The 22,965-nt window shown below is 38.2% G+C and overlaps 1 protein-coding gene across 2 annotated transcripts in view; it reads left to right on the top strand.

Annotated features, from left to right (window-relative positions):
- HGF (hepatocyte growth factor) overlaps positions 1–22,641 on the top strand; it is a 184,853-nt gene extending 162,212 nt beyond the window's left edge. For both annotated transcript variants that reach the window (XM_089685857.1, XM_089685861.1), the window contains exons 16-18: positions 6,592–6,698; positions 11,702–11,847; positions 15,268–22,641. In XM_089685857.1, the coding sequence (XP_089541983.1) occupies positions 6,592–6,698; positions 11,702–11,847; positions 15,268–15,438 (424 nt within the window). In that variant the 3' untranslated portion in view covers positions 15,439–22,641. The remainder of the gene's footprint in view (positions 1–6,591; positions 6,699–11,701; positions 11,848–15,267) is intronic.
- Positions 22,642–22,965: the final 324 nt, after the last annotated feature.

Here is a 22,965-nt window from a genome sequence, read left to right as displayed (position 1 = left end):
AATAATGGAATCTTCTACTCTTCCAACCAGTCCATCCCCCAAAGTTATAACCTTTTGTACCACTAGCCCCTCCCTCCTAGATTGTAAGCTTCAAGGAGCAGGGTCTTCCTTTCCCTCTTGTATTGAACTGTGTTGTTGCTGTATTGTCTCCCGTTATATTGTAAAGCGCTGAGTAAACTGTTGGCACTATATAAATCCTGTAAAATAATAATAACAATATATTTTTTTTAAATGAGTTTGGCACAACTGGATGACTGAAGAAGGCCCAAACTGACTTGCATAGCTTCAGATAGCAGCATTAGTAATAATAATGATCATAACCATCCTTTACTAAATCAATTCATTGTCAACTTCAGTTCAAAACATGCAAGGAGCAGAGGCAAATGACCTATTTTATTACTCTCATTAACACCCACTTATGCAGCCCCCATCAACTCTTTTCTGCCTTTAACTCTCTACTTTGTGCTTCACTAACTCCACCCACTTAAAAAATAAGATTGATACAATTCTAGATCTCCATTGTATGCATACAATATCCCCCCCACCTAACATTTCATGTTCTCCTGAACACTCAATACTTTCCCTTGTTAAATCCTCCTACTACAGAGGAGATCACTGAATTTTTTTCTAATGCCCATCTAACCACCTGTCCCCTGGACACCGTACCCTGAAAATACTACGGTCACCCTCTTGCTGTATCCTATACTCTTTAATGCACATCTTCAATATCTCCATTTTTACTGGAATCACCCCGTACTTAAAAATCCCTCACTGAACCCTGTAGCAAACTTGTGCATCAGAGATGGACACAGATTCCCCCTTTTATTAAAAGTATTAATTTATCCCTTATTCTCCTTCGCCCTCCCTTCCTGAGAGGCACAGTGACAGATGTGTGTGTGTTAAAAGTGTCACTGGCAGGTAGAGCAGCAGGGGGCCCAGAGCTACAAAGCCCCCCAAGAGAGACAGAGCCTGTGGAACCTGTGGAATCTCTCACCTCGTAACAGAGATAAGGCAGCTTTTCCTAGGGATTGAAAGAGGTTTTAACCTCATAAAACCTAGCAGCGTAGGTGACAGAATTAAATGAACATTCCTCAAGTCTGTTTTTCCCCTATGTTTCATATCTTGAAATATGGAAGACTTACATAAAAACTGGGCACCTCGTCAGATGGCCAACACGCAGACGGACGTTCTGATAGGTCTCTCCATTAGTTTTGCACGCTCAGGGCAGCAGAAACATAGATCTCGTGAACTGTGCGGCCTATAATTTCATAATTCATATCTAAATAATCCCCAGACTTGCCTGTGTAATAATATACCTGCGAGGGGACTATCGCTCGTGCAGCTGGAAAGTTATAGGTCAGAATATGGATTATGAAGGATGTTGGTTCTAATTCAGAGTTCCGCCCGACGATCCCTCCCTAAACAGAGTATTGGTCAGTTACTCAGAGCCACCCCCCTGCTGGGGGACTTGAAAACACAGGCTAGCAGGCCTAAGAAGTTAAGTTGAAGTCTTCTCCATTCTTAACATCAATATACCACCTGGGGAGACCCTTTCACTCTGAAACCTGATCTGCTTCCATCAAAGGCTTAAATGGCAAGTAACTTAACCCTTTAACTTCTCCCTGTTATCTCTGCTGTGCTATGGTTCTTTGTGTGTGTGTGTGTGTGTGTATATATATATATATATATATATATATATATATCTTAGTTACATCTTTTTCTGTAAATATTTTATTGCACCTGTTTGACTCTTTTGGTAACAAATCTTTCTTTCTGAAAGTGTTAGACTGTTTCTACAGCGCTTAATTGCAATTTATGAATTCCCGCCTCTAAAGAGACACTACTGTGTTTGTTTAATCCTCTGCCCAATCGGCCTGCGGTGACCGTATTGTACAGACGACTTTTCAACCATTATAGTGTATATTTGATAAAGAGAGTTTCCTCTTTCTCTGTACAAAAAAGGGGTGGTGGCAGTGTGTAAGGGTCAGTTGCGTAATTAACCAGACCAAGTAACAATCGCTCAAGGCTGACTGCACATCGATCGGTTAACCATTAGCTGGAAAATCGTTGTGCAGGGTGCAGCTGGGTGTGGTATTGTTACGCATGTCACATCACGGTTTTAGATCGGCCAGTCCTTCGGTCACGAGTTTGGTGAGAAGGTCTGGGATCTGACACCGCGATCATGACAAACCCCACCGATCTTAACAACCTAAAACCCATCTTCTTGATCCCACCTTCAAATTCCTCGAATGCCTATTGTTCAACTGCCTGTGCAGACACCTCATTAAGAATAACCTTTTTGATCCCCTTTAGTCTGGATTTCACCCGCAACGCTCCACAGAAACTGCTCTGCTAAAACTCACAAACAACTTACTAACAGATAAAACCAATGGACACTATACTCTTTCTCTTGGATCTCTCTGCTGCTTTTGATACAGTTGACTACCTCCTCCTTGAAAATAAAAACTCTATCATCTTGGTCTCCATGACAGTATATGCTGATGACACCCACATCTCTCTTTCTACTCCTCAGCTCACTCCATTAATCTCCTCTTGCATTGCTACTTTACTAACAGACCTATCAATATGGATGTCACACCACTTCCTCAAACTCAGTCTATCCAAAACTAAGCTCATATTTCCCCCTCCCTGTGTCTCTTCCCCTGACTTTTCTGTTGAGATTGAGGACAAAACTATCAGTCTGTCTCCACATGCAAGGGCGCTAGGTGAAACCCTTGACTCTTACCTCTCCTTTCACCCAACATCCAATCACTGGCGAAATAATGCTGCCTCAATCTACATGACATCTCCAAAACACATCCCTTAATGATCAACAACACCACAAAGCTTATAATTCACTCCCAGGTTATCACTCACCTAGACTACTTCAACTCCCTCTCATTGGCTTACCTATAGATAAGCTATCTCCCCTTCAGTTTATCATGAATACTGCTGTCAGATTCACCCACCTTACCAGCTGTTCAGTGTCTGCTTCTCCTCTCTGCTGATTCCTTTCATTAGCTTTAAGGAATCCTGTCCTGCATTCGCTAATAAATTAATATTTTATTTCTCCCATCAGCTCATCCCTCATAGTTATTACCTATTGTTCCACTCACCCCTCCCTATTAGATTATAAGCTAAATGGAGAAAATTTTGCGGATGTTACAGAGGTGAAGTTTACAAGACTGATGTGGGTGTCTTCAGCATACAGATGATAGTGAAAGCTGTGGGAGTTTTATCAAGTGGCCAAGGGAGAAGGTGTAGATGGAGAAGAGAAGGTGTTTGAGGACAGAACCTTGGGGGACCCCTACAGAAAGAGGAAGTGGAGAGTAGAAGACAGAGTTGTAGGCAACACGGAATGTACACTGTGATGGGTAGGAGGAGAACCAGGAAAGATCAAATCTCAAGGCCAAAGCGGAGAAGGAGCACGTGGTCAAAAGTATCAAAGGCAGCAGAAAGGTCTAGTAGTAAGAGTATGGAATAGTGGTCATTGGCTTTAGCAGTTAGTAAATCATTAACAAGCTTTAGTTGGACAGTTTCTGTATAGTGTTGCATGCAAAACTCAGACTGCAAGAGGTCAAGAATGTTGTTGTTGGTGAGGTAAGACATTTGTAGACTAGGCATTCTAAAAGTTTAACAGTAAATGGGAGCAAGGATATGGGTCTTAGGTTGTTCAGGCTGGTGGGGTCCAGTGAGGGCATTTTGAGTATGGAGGTGATCAGTGCATGCTTTAGAGGGGAAGGTACCACTAAAGATGCTGAGATTGAAGATGTGAGTGAGGGAGCATAGGATAGAGAGGAGGGTGACCGTATTAGTTGCAAGGGAACATGGTGCAGTGAACAGATGGTAAGGCAGACATGTGAGAAATGTTTGGCGACCTCTTCTGTAGTAACATGGTCAAAAGAGGAAAGTATTGAATGTGGTTTTGGACAGGGTATGTTAAGTGGGGTAGATATCTGTGCAGTGGAGATGTCCCCACAATTTGCATAAATCATGTTTTTAAAGTGATTGGCAATCTCCTGAGCAGAGAGTCAGTTACTGGGTGGAGGTGGCAGTGGACAAAGTAGATAGTTGAAGGTTGAGAAGAGTTGATGAGGACTGGATGACAGAGTATTAGTGAGAGTGACAAAGTATGCTTGTTTGGTAGCATGGAGGGAGGAATTGTATTTTAGGAAGGAAGATTTATACAGGGTGAAGGCTTGCAGGGATTTGGTTTTACACCACAATCATTTGAATCACTTCAGTGCACAGCTATATCTCCTGAGAGTTCTGGTGTCATCAGTCTATCAAGGTTGTAATAGTCAGGGCTTGATTCTGCATGTAGTGAGAAGAGCAAGTGCATCCAGTGAGGGTAAGAATGAACTGTTGTAGTCAGAAGTTGCCAGGTCAAGGCAGGACAGGGGTGAGATTTTTCCATACAGAAGGTCAGTAGCAGAAAACAGAAGAGACAGGTAAAAGTGGCAAAGGGCATGTTGATGAGTTTTCGGGAAGTGCAAAGATGGGAGAATACAAGGTCAAGTGTGTTACCATTAAAGGAAGTGGAGGACTATGTACATTGTGTTAGGTTAAAAGATGAGGTTAGGTTGAGAAGTTAAAGTGTAGCCAAACTGTTAACATTAACAACGATGTTAAAGTCACCAAGAATGATATTGGGTAGTTCAGAAGAGAGAAATTAGGGTATCCAGGCAGTGAAGTAATTAAGGAAGCTTGACATCAGTCCAGGAGGCCAATAAATGACTGCAATCTTTAGAGAAATTGGAGAAAATAAATGAACAAAGTGAGTGTCACAAAAAGAGAGTGATGGTGTAGGAAGGATTTGAAAGGAGATAGAGGAAAACCAGCTCCATCTTCTTTCTGTCCACCAGGTCTGGGTGAGTGAGTCCAGTGGGGACCTTCATATGAGAGGACAGCTGTAGAGGCCACTTTATTAGGTACACCTTGCAAGTGCCAAGAAAACGTCCCACACACTATTACGCCACCGCCACCAGCCTGAACTGTTGATACAAGGCAGGATGGATCCATGCTTTCATGTCGTTTATGCTAACTTCTGACCCTACCATCTGAATGTTGTAGCAACCAGTCTGCCTATTCTCCTCTGACCCCTGACATCAACAAGACATTTTCATCCACACAACTGCCGCTCACTGGAAATTTGCTCTTTTTCAGACCATTCTCTGTAAACCCTAGAGATAGTTGTGTATGAAAATTGCAGTAGACCAGCAATTTTTTAAATACTCAGACCAGCTTGTCCGGCACCAACAACCATGCCACCTTCAAAGTCACTTAAATCCATTTTTTCCCCATTCTAATGCTCAGTTTGAACTTCAGCAAGTCATCTTCACCACGTCTATAGCCTAAATGCATTGCTGCCATGATATTGGCTGATTAGCAATTTGTTACCAAGAAATTGAACAGGTGTACCTAATAAAGTGGCCAGTAAGTGTATAATTATTAAAGCAAACCTCCGAGTAATTTTTTGAACAATAAGGGCACAGACAGTTAACAAAATAAGGGTGTTAGCAGTACATAACCCCCAGGAGGCAGGAATTAGGGAAGGTAATGCAAAGAGTGCAGAGAATGTGGGCACCCACACCATTCCAGAATCAGGGAAGCATAATGTACAGGTCAGATGACAGAGTACAACAAAAAATTCCTCTCTCCAACTCAACATCTCACCTCCACTACAAATCTTACCCCCAGTATAGATCTCCTCCCCCCTTACAGCTCTTCCTCCAGTACAGCTCTCCCCCAATACAGATCTTCCCCTAGTAAATATCTCTTTCTGGTACAGAGCCCCCCTCTAGTACGGATCTCCTCCCCCAGTACAGATCTCTTCTTAGTACATATACCTCCTATAGTACAGATCTCCCCCAACTACATCTCTCCTTCCTGCACTCATCAGACCAGGCAAACAAGAGTGAGGGGAAGTACTCTCCCAGCTGGGTCATGTTACTGGAGTCAGAACGGACTCTGAAATGATACTTCTTGTATCTGAGGTCTAACAGGTGGCAGAAGTGGTAGCTTCAGTGCAAGTGAAACAGACACCCCTTAAGAGATTCAAAACAATTGCTTCGGGTGACAAGTGACTATCAATATTAGCTGCTGTACTGCCTACACTCTGGGGTTTTGGACATCCCTATCTACACTCCTGTTGGGACCTCAATTTATGGCTAAGCTCCAGCTGCCAATCTCTGCCCAATTAGAACACCTTTATTGGTCTCTGAAGAAGTCTGACTGGACAGGTGAATGGTTGGTGAAGCTTCCTATACATTTCCTATAAAATGCATTTCAGTCGTCTTTATGTATCACTTTATCTACATTATTGGAATAGAATCAAAGCAATATTGAATATGAACTTAAGTTAGGTTATATTAATTCAAAATGTCCTTTAAGATAGATGTGTGATTAATGCTTGTATGCATACACATACCACAATGTTGCTATGCTTGTTTTTTTGCAGTTTCAATTAATCTGGTCAAAAATGATTATTTTTCAGTAGCATTTTTGTTTTCTATTCACTCAGCTCAATTATTTTACTTCTCTGTTGATCCATGTATAAAAGAAAGTAATTAAATATATTTGTCTCAATAGATCTGCAGTGCTTAATGAATATGTAGCACAGATCAAACTGCCAAATTATGGATGCACAATTCCAGAAAAAACAGAATGTGCTGTGTATGGATGGGGACATACAGGAAGTATGATGCTTTATTTATACATTTGTACATGTACGCATGTGTATATATAGTTACAATAACAATTCTTTAATGTTCTTCAAAATTAAGCTACATTTGAATTCACATATAAAATATATAAGGTTTCCTAACCCTTAGGTGGGGAAATTGGAGTCACAGCTCTTGTGCTTCCAAGGTCAACATAGGTTATATTAATTTATTTAATAAGGAGGTTCTAAACCCAGATATCTATCCCCCTTGTATTGCTAGGAAACAGCCACCTATCTATATAGAAATAGTTTTAAAAAGCATGGGTGTTTTTTAATAATTCTTCTTGGGTCATATGATCGAGGTTTCCATCATCACTGCAGCACAGGCAGGATGAGGGTGGAGCTAAGTCAATATGACACATGTCCTGTGATGTCTCTTTAGCCATTTCATGTACTCCCTTCCAGGCCATCTTGTTAAGTGGAGTGTGCTGCTATTCAACCATCTGATCTGCCATAAGGGGCAGAGCACATTCCTGACTGCTAGCTCAGGCAGCATTACATAACATTTGACACACTTTGGGTTAGCTCTGCCCCCTCTTAAGCCAAGCAGTGATTGTATGAGCTGTGTATAGCCACACATAGCTTACTTACTAGGCTAAATGAGGAGCATGTAAACTTTGGTGGCATCACTGCAGCAGCTCTATCAGGGGTGGACTGACAACTCATGGGGCCCCCAGGCAATAGGGGATCATGTAGCCCCTGTGTCCTTGCCTAAACTCAAAAAAGCCTATGAAAAAAGTACCAGGGGCATCTCATGGGGCCCCCTACTGACCCCGGGGCCCTCGGGCAGTGCCCGAGTTTCCAAATGGCCAGTCCGCCCCTGAGCTCTACAAGCTGGCAGATCATTGCCACTAAGAAGGGAAAAGTGTTAGGATCACAGGGTCACCAGGCACTTTCTATTAGAGGATTGTTTTTTTTTTATTAAAAACAGTGAGCACATATATATATTAAATGTAATTAGGAAGGTTTAGATGTTTTGGGTTTTTTTTTTTATGGGGGGGGGTTAAATCCCTTTAAAGTTGCATGCTAGAAAATAAAATAGGTATATTTAGCATGGGAGCATATTGCAAAGCTAACACAAGACTACATCTAAAAAACAAAAATGTAACACATTGCAGCGTACTAGTTTTCCGATATGGTGACTGCATTCATTTTATTTTACATTTTTTTCCTTTATCGTTAGCTGGTAATCTTGCCACTAACACACTTTGGAGTTGATTTACTAAAGGCAAATAGACTGTGTGCTTTGCAAGTGCAGCTGCTCCAGAGCTTAGTAAATGAGGTAAAGCTTCATATTGCAAAAAAAATACCCTAACACATTCAACAAAAAAATAACAGCATTTTTGCTTGCACATGATTGGAGGATGAAAGTCAGCAGAGCCTCAACTCATTTATTAAGCTGTGCAGCAACTGCACTTGCAAAGTGCACAGTATATTTTCCTTTAGTTAAACTACCCCTTTTTTTTACTAAGGAGACAAAGCTCACTCACTGTACTGTATCTAGGAGGAGCTCTGCTGCCACCATAGAACAGGAAGATATTAGGACTACAAAACACCTTCCCATTTTCTCATCTTGGAAGTTGTTTCTAGTTCATGGAGGTAACCTAGGCAGGAAGGTAATATTATTGCAGACTGCACAGGACTCAAAACACAGGACAGAACTGAATTTCTGTGAGAATCAACAGGATTTATATTTTTTTTTTGCGCAGATATACTAAAATGCTTTTTAGTGGTATATTTAACAGACTAAAAATGCAGCAAATGTGAGAAATTTACCAATAAGGTTTAAATAACTTTTATATACTATAGTGGAACCAAAAAAAGCTAGAGGTAAGCTGTGTGGTAATCCGAAATCACTTTTGACACCAACCAAACAAAATAATTGTAGCTGACTTTTTATTGGCTGCTCTTGTTATACTACTGAAAATCACTGCTCCTTGCATAGTAAAAATGTCTAGTGTCTTATGGGGCTTATTGCAGTGTATTGCAGTAAGGCTACACTTAGACAAACCATTTACATGAGATGGTGGCTGGAAGGAAAGATAGATACACAATTTTGTTTGTTAAACAATCATGACATAAACCTCACATGGCTGGCTGTGGGTATTCATACAATGTGCTTTCAACCCTAGTAGCAGCCTTACCTTGGAGTAGTAGTGATCAAATCGAAAATTCGTGAGACCAATTTGTCTAGGGTTGAATGCACAAGTAGGGGAGCAGCCCACAGATACAGTATATTATTATTATACAGAATTTATATAGCGCCAACAGTTTGCTCAGCGCTTTACATTATGGTGGGAGACAATACAGCAACAATACAGTTCAATACAAGAGGGATAGGAGGGCCCTGCTCCTTGGAGCTTACAATCTAGGAGATGAATGATTCCTGATCTAACCATTATTCCTTTGATTGAATAATAATCATCTCTTGTTTGTGACTAACCTTAGGCTGCTTAGACAGTTTATGTGGGGCTTAATCCTCATTAGTAAATTTTTATTATCTTCTTAAGCATTGTCCACAGACATCTATGATAAAGGAAGTACATAAGCAAACCATATAAAGATTCCTCATATATGCAGTAAAATTGGAAAAACATTTAAATAGTGAACTGTTAAGTCCCTGATTATATCTCATCTGTTCAACTATACTTAAACTGCAGGCTCACATGTGTGAACAGACATGTGCACATAGTAATTGCAGTCCCTAATCCAATCTATATATATAAAACAAACTCTCACTGACACACCCCAAGAAAAGTCAAACTTTCACCCTTGAAAGTAAAATATTCATAAAACCTTTTCTCTAAATACCCTCAAACCCCTATCTTATAAGTAACACCCACTTAGTTAGTGATATAAATAAATAAACCACTATAGCCACACAAGTCCAACAAAAAAAGTGTCTCTCAAAATTGCAAAATAATTGTGTCCAAAATATCGATATCTTCCAAAATTATAAAATGTATCCAACTTAATTCACCAGCCCAGATCCCGTAATACGTCAAAAAAATGAAACTGGAAATAGTGTATTACCTTCAAGTTTTAAATTCATTAATATGTGAAAAATATAGAAATTATATCATTAAGTGACATGTGAATCATGCAACCAAAAATTTTCACTCAGTGTGCACTCCTGACAATGTGAGAACAAACACACACACCAAAAAAAATATTAATAAAGAAGAAGAAAAAAGTTTTTATTATATCAAATAAAATTAAATAAATATATAAATCCACAAAATTACTCGGTGAAAAATTCAATAAAACACATCAAATAGGTGAAGTGAACACTCCGTGACACCTCACACTAGTGGGATTAAGGGCAATTACCCTCTTGGAGTAAAAACAAGCATTTCTGGATATGTATAGTATTCGCTTGTCAGCTTCCATCCACCATGCAGGTAGTAAACATTCAACTTCCCCAATTCCTCATGGAGGTAAAGAAGAGATCCATAAAATAATTGGATAAGGTATAAACTGAAATTTAACAAAAACGCTTACATTTGGAATTACTACATCCATCAGACCAATCCCAGCAGTTTGTATGGTAAAGTCCACGTTTTCCAATACTCAAAATGGCTGCGCCGCTACTTCCGGTTTGGCGTCAGACGTCACATCACTGACGCGTTTCGTCACTTCCAGACTTCTTCTCGAGAAGAAGTTTTCGTTATCTCCATGAGGAATTGGGGAAGTTGAAAGTTTACTACCTGCATGGTGGATGGAAGCTGACAAGCGAATACTATACATATCCAGAAATGCTTGTTTTTACTCCAAGAGGGTAATTGCCTTTAATCCCACTAGTGTGAGGTGTCACAGAGTTTTCACTTCACCTATTTCATGTGTTTTATTGAATTGTTTTGATTTTGAGTGATTTTGTGGAATTATATTTTTATTTCATTTTATTTGATATATTAAAAACTTTTTTCTTCTTTATTAATATTTTTTTTTTTTTTGGTGTGTGTGTTTGTTCTCACATTGTCAGGAGTGCACACTGAGTGAAAATTTCTGGTTGAATGATTCACGTGTTACTCACTTATATAATTTATATATTTTTCACATATTAATGAAATTTAAAACTTGAAGGTAATACACTATTTCCAGTTTCATTTTTTCGAGTTATTACGGGATCTGGACTGGTGAATTAAGTTGGATACACTTTATAATTTTGGAAGATATCGATATTTTGGACCCAATCATTTTGGACTTTTGAGAGACACTTTTATTGTTGGACTTGTGTGCCTAATCCAATCTAGCTGATTGTACAGTAATGTGTATGGCCATAAATTATGATATGGATATTATGGGTAAATTGCACCAAACAATACCCACATCAGCATTAAAAAAAAAACTAGTCTAACAGAATCAGTAAGCAATCAAATGTGCTTGCCAAGCACCATGAACACATTTTTCTTTACAACACTATGGGGGGGATTTACTAAAATTGGAGCACTCACAATCTGGTGCAGCTGTGCATGGAAAGCAATCAACTTCTAATATCAGCTTGTTCAATTAAGCTTTGACAATAAAACTTGGATGCTGATTGGTTTCTATGCAGAGCTGCACCAGATTTTTCACTCTCCAGTTTTAGTAAATCTCCCCCTATGGCTTACTAGGGATGCCGAAACTTACAGTATATTCCATAGTAAACCACACTTGTTATTATATTGCTTGTGTATAGGTTGTAGCATGCATTATGGGCACATAATAAATTCAGCAGGGATGCAATTTGTCTGTACTGATGTACTGGAAAAATTTTGCTTAACTGATATCTAACATGAATCTTGAGAATCAAGTCAACATGTTCTATTTACAACATACAAATTACAGACTGACTTGGAGTAAACAATTGCTTTCTTCTGCATGAAAAATTTGTATATTTAAATATGACTACTGAATATGAAAAAAGAACTATAAAATTGTAATGCAAACTCATTTTTATTTTCTGAACAAATGTACTAATAAAATTTTATTTCCCAGCAAACGACTATGACGGTGATCTTCAGCATGGGAAAATGATTATTGTAGGAAATGAGAAATGCAATGAGTATCACAAGGGGAGGATTACTGTCAATGAGTCTGAAATTTGTGCCATGAACGAGACTGCCAATGTTGCACCCTGTGAGGTAAGACAAAGAAATTATTATTATCTCAGAATAATCAAATGTACTTGATCATTTTAGATGCTAAAGAAAACAGCTATTTGCCACAGGCAGATGTTTTTGTTTTATAAAGTCAAAATAAACATAGTATTTCCATACACAGATGGTGTCTTAACTATCTCACAGCAGAAAATTCCCACCTAAATTCCAAGCCTAGTCCTTATTAGGATTTCCTAACTAGATATGTGTCTAATCTTAGAGATAATGCTTCATATTGACATGAAGGCAAGGTAATGAAGTCAAAGCTACACTTGTGCAGCTGGGATCAATTGATTATAGATTATGTCATCAATCTGATAAGGGGATCAATATATCAATGATGTATTTCTATATTTAATACCAACTCCACCATCATGGCAAATTTACTCTTTCAGAGATGTTCACTAAAATTATAATTTTAGATATGTGGGCTTAGCTAATGGGGTATATTGGCCAGTTTGGTATTACTTAAAGTGGAACTTTACCTGCAACAGTTTGATAACAATTAAAATAATAACATAATAATAATAATTTTATACAGGATTTATATAGCACCAACAGTCTGCACAGCACTTTACAGAATGAAGGTAGACATTACAGTTACAATACAATTTGGTACAAGAGGAAACAGAAGGCCTTGCTTGTTAGAGCTTACAATCTATGAGGGAGGGTTGAGTGATACAAAAGGTAATAGCTGTGGGGGATGAGCTGATGGAGGAAGTAAAAAGCAGTTTACTAGGTAGAAGCAGGATAGGCTTCTTTAAAGAGAAGGGTTTTCAGGGACCGTCTAAAAGTAGATACATTAGGAGATAGTCAGACAGATTGGGGTAGGGAGTTCCATAGGATGGGAGAAGCTCGGGAGAAGTCCTGGAGATGAGCATGGGAGGAGGTGACACGGGAACTAGAGAGAAGAAGGTCTTGGGAGGATCAAAGAGAGCGATTTGGTTGATATTTTGAGACCAGGTTGGTGATCTAGCTGGGGGCAGAGTTGTGGATGGCTTTGTAAGTTGTTGATAGTATTTTGAACTTTATTCTTTGGGCGAGTGGAAGCCAGTGGAGGGATTGGCAGAGATACAATTAATGTTCTTTAAAAAAAGAACATACATTCCACATTACTAATTATGCTACCAAAATTTGTGTGTGCTGTAAATTGCCCCCAGCATTGACTCTGTTTCTCCTTGCTGGAGACTGCCATTTTGTTGAAACCCAGAGCAGTCACTTCCTTATTGGAACACTCCCCCTCTCCTTCATCTCAAAAAACTATATTTCACTTTCTGTAAGTAAAATATGTATTTCCAGCCTTGATTGTATGTCTTGGCTTTGATAGAGAGGAAGGCTGCCAAACGTTTTACAGTGATGAAGTCCACAAATCTGCTGATGAGGGAGAAAGGAGAGATAAGATATCAGGGAGATAAGACACTATCCCTGTAAATTTAACTATTTTGCATATCCCTACCAGCAGAGTTTTTCCTGTTGCCTGTCTGCTTCTCTTTTCTCCTTCCCTAATCTCTGTTCCCTCGGCACAGTCTGTGCTATTCCTTTTGCTTTCTTTCCCTTCAGCAACAGTAAATCTTGAAGCTTCCAGCTGATCGGCCTCTGGTAGCCCCGATTTTAGGCACACTGTCACAAATAGAGAGTAACTGAACATGTGGAGTAGAGTAAGACAAAGCATTACTGGATTTTAAACAGTATAGGCACTTATTTTTAATGTTTTAACCACTTGCCCTCCACCCTATAGTAGAAGTACTACTACAGGGTGGCAGGGCTGTGCAAAATTATGTATATATACATGATTTGCATTTCCCAGTAGGGGGCACGCGCAAGCGTGTGCCCCCCTACCCGCGCCACTATTGGTGGCTAGAGATGTCAATCACAGGGTCCTGACCAGCACTCAGCAATCACAACAAAAGCTGACAGGGGAGAGACCTGTGTGTAAACTGCATACTGTAGGTCTCTCTCCGGCCAGCAGGGACATGCTGCTTTGTATCTCTATGCACAGCAGAGAGATACAAAACAGCATGTCTTCCTAATAAAACACAACATACTGGACACAGTAAAACACATACAGCACACAGTTAATCCTTTGATCGTCCCAGAAGTTAACCCCTTCCTGCCCAGTGTCATATGTACAGCATCCGTGTTTTTTATTAGCACTAGTCACTGTATTAGTGTCACTGGGGATGTCAGTGGCAGTTAGTTCCCACCCAGTGTCAGAATGCCCACCGCAGTCCTGCAGTCCCGCTATAAGTTGCTGATCACCACCATTACTAGTATAAAAAAAAAATTCCAGTATATATACCACTATTTTGTAAATGCTATAACTTTATTGTAAACCAATTAATTTACCCATGTTGGGATTGACCTAAATTTATGATGAAACTTGTTTTTTTTTTTTGTTTTTTTAATTGGATATATTTTATAGCAAAAAGTCAAAAATATTGTTTGTTTTTTTTCAAAATTGTCGGTCATTTTTTTGTTTATAGTTCAAAAAATAAAACAATGCAGAGCTGATCAAATACAACCGAAAGACAGCTCTATTTGTGGGGAAAAAAATTACCTAAATTGTCAGTTAAAGCAATGCAGCACTGCATAGCAAAAATTGACCTGGTTAGGAAGGTGGGTGAATCCTCTGGTGGGAAAGTGGTTAAATAGCTATACTTGCAAAAGGGGCCATCATGATGTAATCTATCAGTGCTTAATTTTCTGATTAAAGTTCCACTTTACAGGGGGAGATTTACTAAAACTGGAGCACTCAGAATCTGGTGCAGCTGTGCATGATAGGCAATCTACATCTAACTTTAGCTTGTTCAATTAAGCTTTGACAATAAAACCTGACAGCTGATTGGTTTCTATGCAGAGCTGCACCAGGTTTTGCACGCTCTAGTTTTAGTAAATCTCCAAAGTGTATGTAAATCCAAACTCTATTTTCAAGAATGCTGAAATGCCTCACTGTATACAGTTTTCATTACAATACATTCACAAAAAATTGCTAAAGTTTCTTCTCTGATGATCCTGCCAGTAACAACACTTCCTGCTGCAAGCGGACAGTGCTAAGCCACAAATAGCAGAGGTGTTATCAATCTGCCATAAGTTCCTTCAGTTGTGCTGCCTATCCTATTTATAAGATAGGATGCCCAACATCCGAAAGAAGGAGGTTCTATTTTATGTGCATAAAACTGCACATCATTTATACTGTCTGACAGAGCAGTTATGATATGGAACATGCAGTAAAAACACCATATTATTACTGTTTTACCATCCATTAATTTAGACCATTTGGATCAGAGCTGTCAGAATCACTACTTTTTTTGGACTCTTTTACCATATTGTATAGTCCTGTATACATTTGACAAAGTATATTTTACATTGCTACTTATGACCATTTTTTTCACTGTTTTTAATTAGCGAGATTATGGTGGTCCTCTTGTTTGTGTGGAAAACAGAACAGATCTAGTACAAGGAGTGATTATACCTGGACGTGGATGTGCTTCTCAAAACAGGCCGGTTGTTTTTGTCAGAGTGGCATACTATGCAAAATGGATACACAAGATCATATTAACCTACAGAACTCCATAATTATAACAGAAGAACTTTTACAGTTATTATTTGCCTGAACTTGATAAGCAAGGTTTGCAAATGTATTTTTTTAAATTTAATTTATTGTCACAATTTCTTGTTGTTGAGTCGATGTTGGATGAACTGTGATATGTAGACAATGTGGTGATGTAATTCCTGAGTATACTTGAACAACTTTTTCTATGAACAATAGGGATAAAATGTATTTACATAGACTTTTGCTGCTCTAAAGGTTCATTTTATTTAATGAGCCAAATTGTTACAGTAGGTGCCATTTCTGTATTTAATTTTGTTGAACTAGCGCCCTAAACATGACTACAAGTTAAAGTGTTACTAAACCCAGGACCATTCATTCATTATATCTGATCTCCCAGAGCATACAGAGCATGGAAGTGCAATTATTTTAGTAAATATAAACTGCTAAATACCTTTTCTCATCAGCAGTCTTGTGACTTCTATCAGGGTTCAGCAGAGCACTGGTTAAAGCTTGTAGGAGGAGTTTTCATTCTGCTCTAGAAGGATGCAAAACCCCTGAACAAGAGGAAGGGCAGAGGAAACAAATGGCCGTTTTACACAATGCAGAGCATTAAACCCTTAGGTTCCACAGTGAGTATAACAAGCATGTTTTACTGCACATACAGCCTGATTTTACTGTTGTGTGTTTAGTAACACTTTAAAAGTGTTACTAAACCAAGGACTCAGCATTCACTCTATCTGGTCTCCCCCAGTACAGAGAACACATAAATGCAATTAGTTTAGTAAAAATAAACTGCTAAATACCTTTTCTTATCAGCACTTAAAGCATTCTTGGGATTTCTATCAGTGTTCAGCAGAGCACTGGTTAAAGATTGTAGGAGGAGTTTTCTTTCTGCTCTAGGAGGATGCAAAACCCATGACCTCTGTCTGGACAGTGTTGATGGACCCTGTGCTGATCACATGCACTCTCCCAAGAAAAAAGAAAAAAAAACACTCTGGCAATACACACCAAACTGAGCATGTGCAGAATCTCTCCACACAATACGTCTTATCAGGAGATAAGAGGGAGACACTGGAAGAAGAAGAGGATCAGAGAAGTCAGGATCAAACAGCATTTTTACACAATGCAGAGGATTAACCCTTTAGGTTCCACCTTGCGTATATCAAGCATGCTTTACTGCATATACAGACTGATTTTACTGTTGTGGCTTTAGTAACACTTTAAGTTCAACATATCTTTAAATCACATTTTAGTTATTATTTTAGTTTTATCAAGAAACTGCCAATAAAAGAACCAGAATTCAACATGGCTCTCAAAGTTCACTTTCAAAACTATGCAGCATATGCAATTATACAAATTGCACATGGATGCTTAAATCTTTTGTTTGTTTACATAACTTAAAATACTTGCCACTTTTTAACAAAAGTCTGAAAAGGCAACTAAAAAGTGTCCTCCGTATAAGGATGTATGATGTAAGTATGTGCAAAATTGAGTAACTAGGAATGGCTTGAGCTATCCGCTCAAGCGGAAGAGGTCATTACCAGCGAATCAGGGCAACTTTGGGTAGAAAATAATTCCATTTGTTAGTGAACTGACAAAAAGCCCCTTAGGCCCTTTAGAAGTCTCTGGCATCATTTATGAGATGTGTATACACTATGATGGGGGAAAAAATTCCCAATTCCTCAGTACTGCAGAGAACTAATGTCCAGAATTCACTTCATGTGACATGACTGCCTTTATAAGAAAGCACTATACTGTCTCCTGCCCAAATATTGAAGTGCTATCATATATAGCATGCCTTGGATATTACATTTTTTTTATTATCACAGTTGTGCCACATGGGCAAGGAAATCCATTCCTATAATCCTCCAATGTCATCCATCTGTAATTAAAATCATAATCGCTAAGTCCTTTCCAGGAGCAGACTGACAACTCATGGGACCCCCGGGCAATAAGGGATCATGGGGCCCCTGTGCCCTTGCCCACAATCAAAGCACACCCAAAAAAGCCTATAAAAAGGTACCAGGGGCATTTCATGGGGCCCCCTACTGACCCCGGGCCCTCGGGCAGTGCCCAAGTGCTCGAATGGTCAGTCCACCCCTGGTCCTTCATTATTCTGACTGGAGAAAATGAAAGGGCCAAACAACCCCTTTAACAGTTCACCACAAGTTGGGTAGGTAAAGAATATCTATCTAGTGGAGCAAATCAGTGGCATGCTCATCACTAGCAGTAACCATTTGAAACCAGTTAAATTTCGTGTTATTACAGTCATGTTTGTTGATAATCTTTATTGGTTGCTATTGTATATTGCTTCTTAACATCCCCATTGCTCTTTGCACAGATTAAATAGGACAGTATTTGCAGTGAATACATTGATGCTGTCACTAATATTGTTTGGTAATCGGTTTTAACACAAATACATGTTAATTTGGAGGAAGACTCATAATGGTAAAGATTACATTGCATAGGAAATGCTATCAGTGGGATAACTGCCATTCTTTTTCTGCACAGCTGATTTTTTTTAGCTTAACGAGTGCATTAGTAAGTGTGCATACAATGTTAGTAACACATATACATATATGTGAGTGCCACATATTTAAGAACTGAAGGAAAGAAATTGCCTGTGTTGTCCACAATTTGTACTGTGCATAACAGCCAACCTGTTCTCATTTATCATTGCGAAATCAAAGAACAATGAGGTGAACAAAATGCAGATACTTACAGCATGCAGCCATACTATAGTTAACTGTAGCAAGATCCAATGCTATGGGTACATGGGAACATATGCAAAAAAAATTTTTTCCCATAGTAGATGACAGTTTTATTGTTTGCAGTCCAAATGCACAGCCAAAAATTTGTATATATCATTACATATTACATACATATTACATTTTATACATATTACGCATAAATTACAAGTAATTTCCCATGGATCTAGGACTGAGATCTAGGATCCAAGGGTAATACAAATATAACAATATATTTTATTAAATAAAAAAAAACAAAAACACATGCCTCATTGAAAAATGCCCAGAAGCTCATTTTTGTAGGTAAAACTAGATTATTAACAACCAGATTATAGAACACTCACACTGAAACATGCGTGGTCATTGTAAAATTCTACAGTCAATAGTAGCAAACCCTGATTATGTCAATCCATTGATACTTGGTACATAAATTTATTAAATCCAGGTTGCATTCATGCCAGCTAAAATGAGTTATCATCTACCTATATTTTTCCTGGACTGCAGTGGCATTAGTGTTCCATTTTTAATATGTAATATGTGTGAAATTTTCTCTTGTGTTTTATTCTATTTAGAAATGGCAAGTATATTAAAAAAGCATACCATTAAGTAATTTGCATTGCCACACAATTACCTAACTTTGATTATGATATAATGAATATATTGAACAATAAATACTGAACTTACATGAATTAATTATTATTGTCACAGTTATGCACCTATGCAGATACATTAACTCACAGTAATGTGTGATTAAAGTAATCTGCCTCAATTATTACAGTGCAAAATGATTGGTCTTGTAAATTACTTCACAGTTATAAATTGTTTCAAACACGTCTGCTGTTAGTCTGCAGTTTATAAAGGCAACGTAATGTATTTATTTATATGTTGTATTTACAAATATGCAACAGAGTACATAGACTTTTATGAAAGCAATCAGTTTAGGGATTTAAAAAAACGTACAATTGCATTAATATTTTGACACTCAATGGGATAATAGACAGTGGCGTCCCTAGGGGGTGTGGGCAGCACTGGGTGACACCATTACAGGGGGTGCAGGAGCAGGATGCCAGCAGAGTTTCTGGGCTTTGTGAAGGTCCTGGCCAGTTGTTGGAGTGATCCCGGATTCCCGGCACAGTGACAGCTACCCCCAGTGTAGCGGTAAAATGAGTATCCCGGACCCGTGAAGATATGTATCCCCTGAAGCAACTGCGCGTGTGTCGGTTTCAGGCCGAAGAAGTCAATCGCCGATCTCCAACTTTAGCACAGAGTTGCCACAGTTAACCCCTTACAGGCTGCAAACCGCTGAAGCTGATCCCGAGCATCACTATGGGTTTCAAGATTAGTTAACCCCATATAGGTTCAGCGGTTTGCAGCCTGTGCAGGGTTAACTGTGGCAGCTCTGTGTCGGAGATCGGCTTCTTTGGCCTGAAACCGGCACATGCGCAGTTGCTTCAGGGGATATTTTCAGGGATTGGGATACTCATTTTACCGCTACACTGGCACCGCTCCTTCCTCTCTTGGTGGGTGACACCACGTGTTACTGCACCGGGTGACACCAACCCTAGGGACACCTCTGATAATAGATATACTATAAATTAATTAATTAAACAACAAGTAAAAAGAGTTAATACTTAGCTCCAGGAAAACTACTAAATACACAGATGGAAGAGATACAGCTCTAATAATAGCTCTGCCACACAGCAAAGACCCTACTGGCAAGAGAGAATAAATTTGCCTTAGCATTCTTACATATAATGGAACACTTATTTTCATCATGGTGTGCTTTCCTCCAGCAAGATGGAAGCCACTCACTGTCACTCTGTATCCATCAATGCCATCGCCTTTTCATCCTTTTCTGGGTCTGGAATCTTCTTGTTTTGACTATTAGGCAGCTTGCTAGGGTTACATTACCCAGACCTGTCTCCATTTTTGTTATATAACAGATGCCAAGAATGGGCCAGGACTGTACACTACACTGTACATGCACTGCAATAAAAAGTGGTTGGTAGACAAGTAAAATTATCTTTTGCCAGAAGCAACCTAAAAAGTCTGTTTTACCCCCCAAAAATTACATTCTAGCCACTTTTTTGCGTGGGAATTTTAGTTCCATTTTAAATAGCACTTGCAAGTCTTGCTCCTCCCCAGGACCCTCCCCAAGACTGGGCAGTAAAAAGTGAAGAAGACTGATAAGCTAACCTCAGTACCACTCTGCTTTCTCTTTAGCCAGCCCATTGCTAGCGCATGAGCATTTCAGCACAACTAATTACTTTGAGATTACTTGCGTTGCTTCTCCCTATCCCAGCGCAAGCTCTGCTGTATAGTGGGTTGCAAGAAGCTGATATTGAATTACATTCAGGTACTTACACAGTCTTCATTTAAATACACTTACCAATATGTTAATGAATACAGAGATGCATTCATTTGCACATATACAGTATTATATCTGCCTGAATATATTCAGCTTTAAAGCATAATTGTGTAAGTACCCATTGAAAAGTGAGAATAGCTTTGTGTTTTGGAAATGGTAGGTTCACTTAGTTTATGGCCACGCAAAACATCAATCTTCAACACAACAGATTCCAGTTTTTTTAGACACAGATACAAATTAGTATTTCTTTAAATGAGAACTTTAATAATAAATACTTTCAATATTGTTTGAGCCTATAGGCACTTTCTAGAAAACATAATTTTTAAGAGCACCGTTTAAATTATTTTCACAATAATATAAGTGAATTATAGCACAAAATGAATAAAATGAATGTACCTCATGGTATAATGCTGAGACCATAAGAAACTAAGATATAAACAAACATGTTTTAAACTGCCACAGACATATAAATGTACTACACGTGGTAGGAAATGTAAACATCAGTGATTTATAAGTCGTTTTTAACATATGCAGCATATTTTCAGCTTATTTTACATTAAAACTAAAATTTACTTTTCGCGTTTCATGACAGTATTATGTATATAGATAAATATGTAATCTTACTTCTTGCTGTGCAAGAGCTTGTCATTTACTAGTTGGTACTCTCCTGTATGTGTAGTAAAATGCTATATGTAAAAATGTATATATTTGTAGCAAAATATAAAAAAATTATGAATTTAAAACTAGGCCATCTATTGTTATTACATGTGCTGTATGTAAATGTAAAATGCCCTACTTAATAGCAATCAAATAATAACACAGTCTGTCCAGTTCAGGTATCCAACTGCACATACAATAATATAAGTACAACATTTGCCTCTAATTTCTTTCTTTAATAACATGTGACATATTAATGTCTACAAAAAGATAACTTTTTTTCCTAAAATATTTATAGCACATATCAATAACATAACAAAATCACATATCCTGCAAAATTGAAACTCTGAAAAGACCTCTTTCTAAAACCAGACTGAAATGTACAATACTGGATCGTAGAGACACTTTTGCAGCCCTTACACCTCCTTATAGCATAAAAAGAAAATTTTCAAGCTTTGCTGGATATAGCGTCGTTTAGAATGGTCTGAATAAACTTATAGTATTTGAAATGTAATTTAATTTCCGACGTTGATTATTTAAAAAAAAAAGAGAAAAAAGGTGCCTCTAAACACATGTTTTTATTCAGTGTAATGGAAAATGTTTCTTGTCCACTACTATTAATTATGTGTGTGTGATGAGGCATCTTGTACGTAAAATTATACTTACTTTTACAGTCCTAACATGCAGGGCCAGCATAGTGAAATTCCTCATAAGCTCTCCAACCCAGACTGTCAGCATTTGAGAAATTGATGCTATCCTCTTTGCCTTCTCATGAATTAATGGTCTTGATATTCTAAGGTAAAGAATGTTCACTTAGCTTAGTAATTAAAGGGATGCTGTGCTCATATAAAAGGCAAAGTTCATTTTTTTAAAAACTGAAATTAGCTAGACTTTTTTCACTAAGTTATCATTCCTTTTGCTAAGCAAGGCTTCTCTCTTTTAGTAAATCAACCCCAGAGACTTAATGACAGACAGTAATGGGTACGAAATAGAAAAATATAGGAAACTTCTCAATGCTTGGCTTTCACGTTGAATCTGCAAACATAAGAATTCCTTATACACACACACACACACACCTTCTTTCTTGAATACACTATTAGGAAGTTCTCTGATACCAAACTAGTAGCACATTCCATGTCTTACGTATTGCTTAAGAACAAACTTTAAAAGAGATGAGAAGACAAAACAGTAGTAAATTTTCATGGATAATACCAGCTAGTACCAACAGTACCAATGATTTTGCAAACGGATGTTATATTTTCACGTTCTTTTAAAAAATAAAAAAATGTTGATGGTGTATTCATGGCTTAGAAAATGATATAAAGGGGTTTTGTGAATGAATAGTTATGTTATGAGTTTTATATAATACAAATGCTCTAATAAGATGCACAAACTCTTTATATTTGTATTTTTGTAATCTTGATCTTAATAAACTACTTTAATACAAAAATAAACGTCTGTTTGTTTTATATTTAGAATGCATTGATCTTTGTAAATGTGTGTTTTAGACATGTCCAACCAAACTTCAAGTTTCTTAAAGCCAGGCACCTTAACAGGAGATCTTATTTCCTCCCTTATATGAGAGGATCCTGATATAACTTTCTTGACTTTACAGTGAGAAACTTTGTTGAAATTAATTTTGATCCAATGTTGACACATAAGTAGAGAAGACATAGTTGGATACCTTATCTACCTGTTGAAGTATGAAATACCTAGGCTAGTAAGTACTCAAGCAAAGGCCAATACTATCTAAAATAGTCTAATTTTGAGTCTCCCTG

The sequence above is a fragment of the Staurois parvus genome, unplaced genomic scaffold (genome assembly GCF_062004578.1).
Source record: "Staurois parvus isolate SC_StPar_1 unplaced genomic scaffold, SC_StPar_1.0 ptg000019l, whole genome shotgun sequence".
Taxonomy (NCBI): Eukaryota; Metazoa; Chordata; class Amphibia; order Anura; family Ranidae; genus Staurois; species Staurois parvus.
Note: the sequence above shows the minus strand (reverse complement) of the source record. Positions and strands in the feature narration are given on the sequence as shown.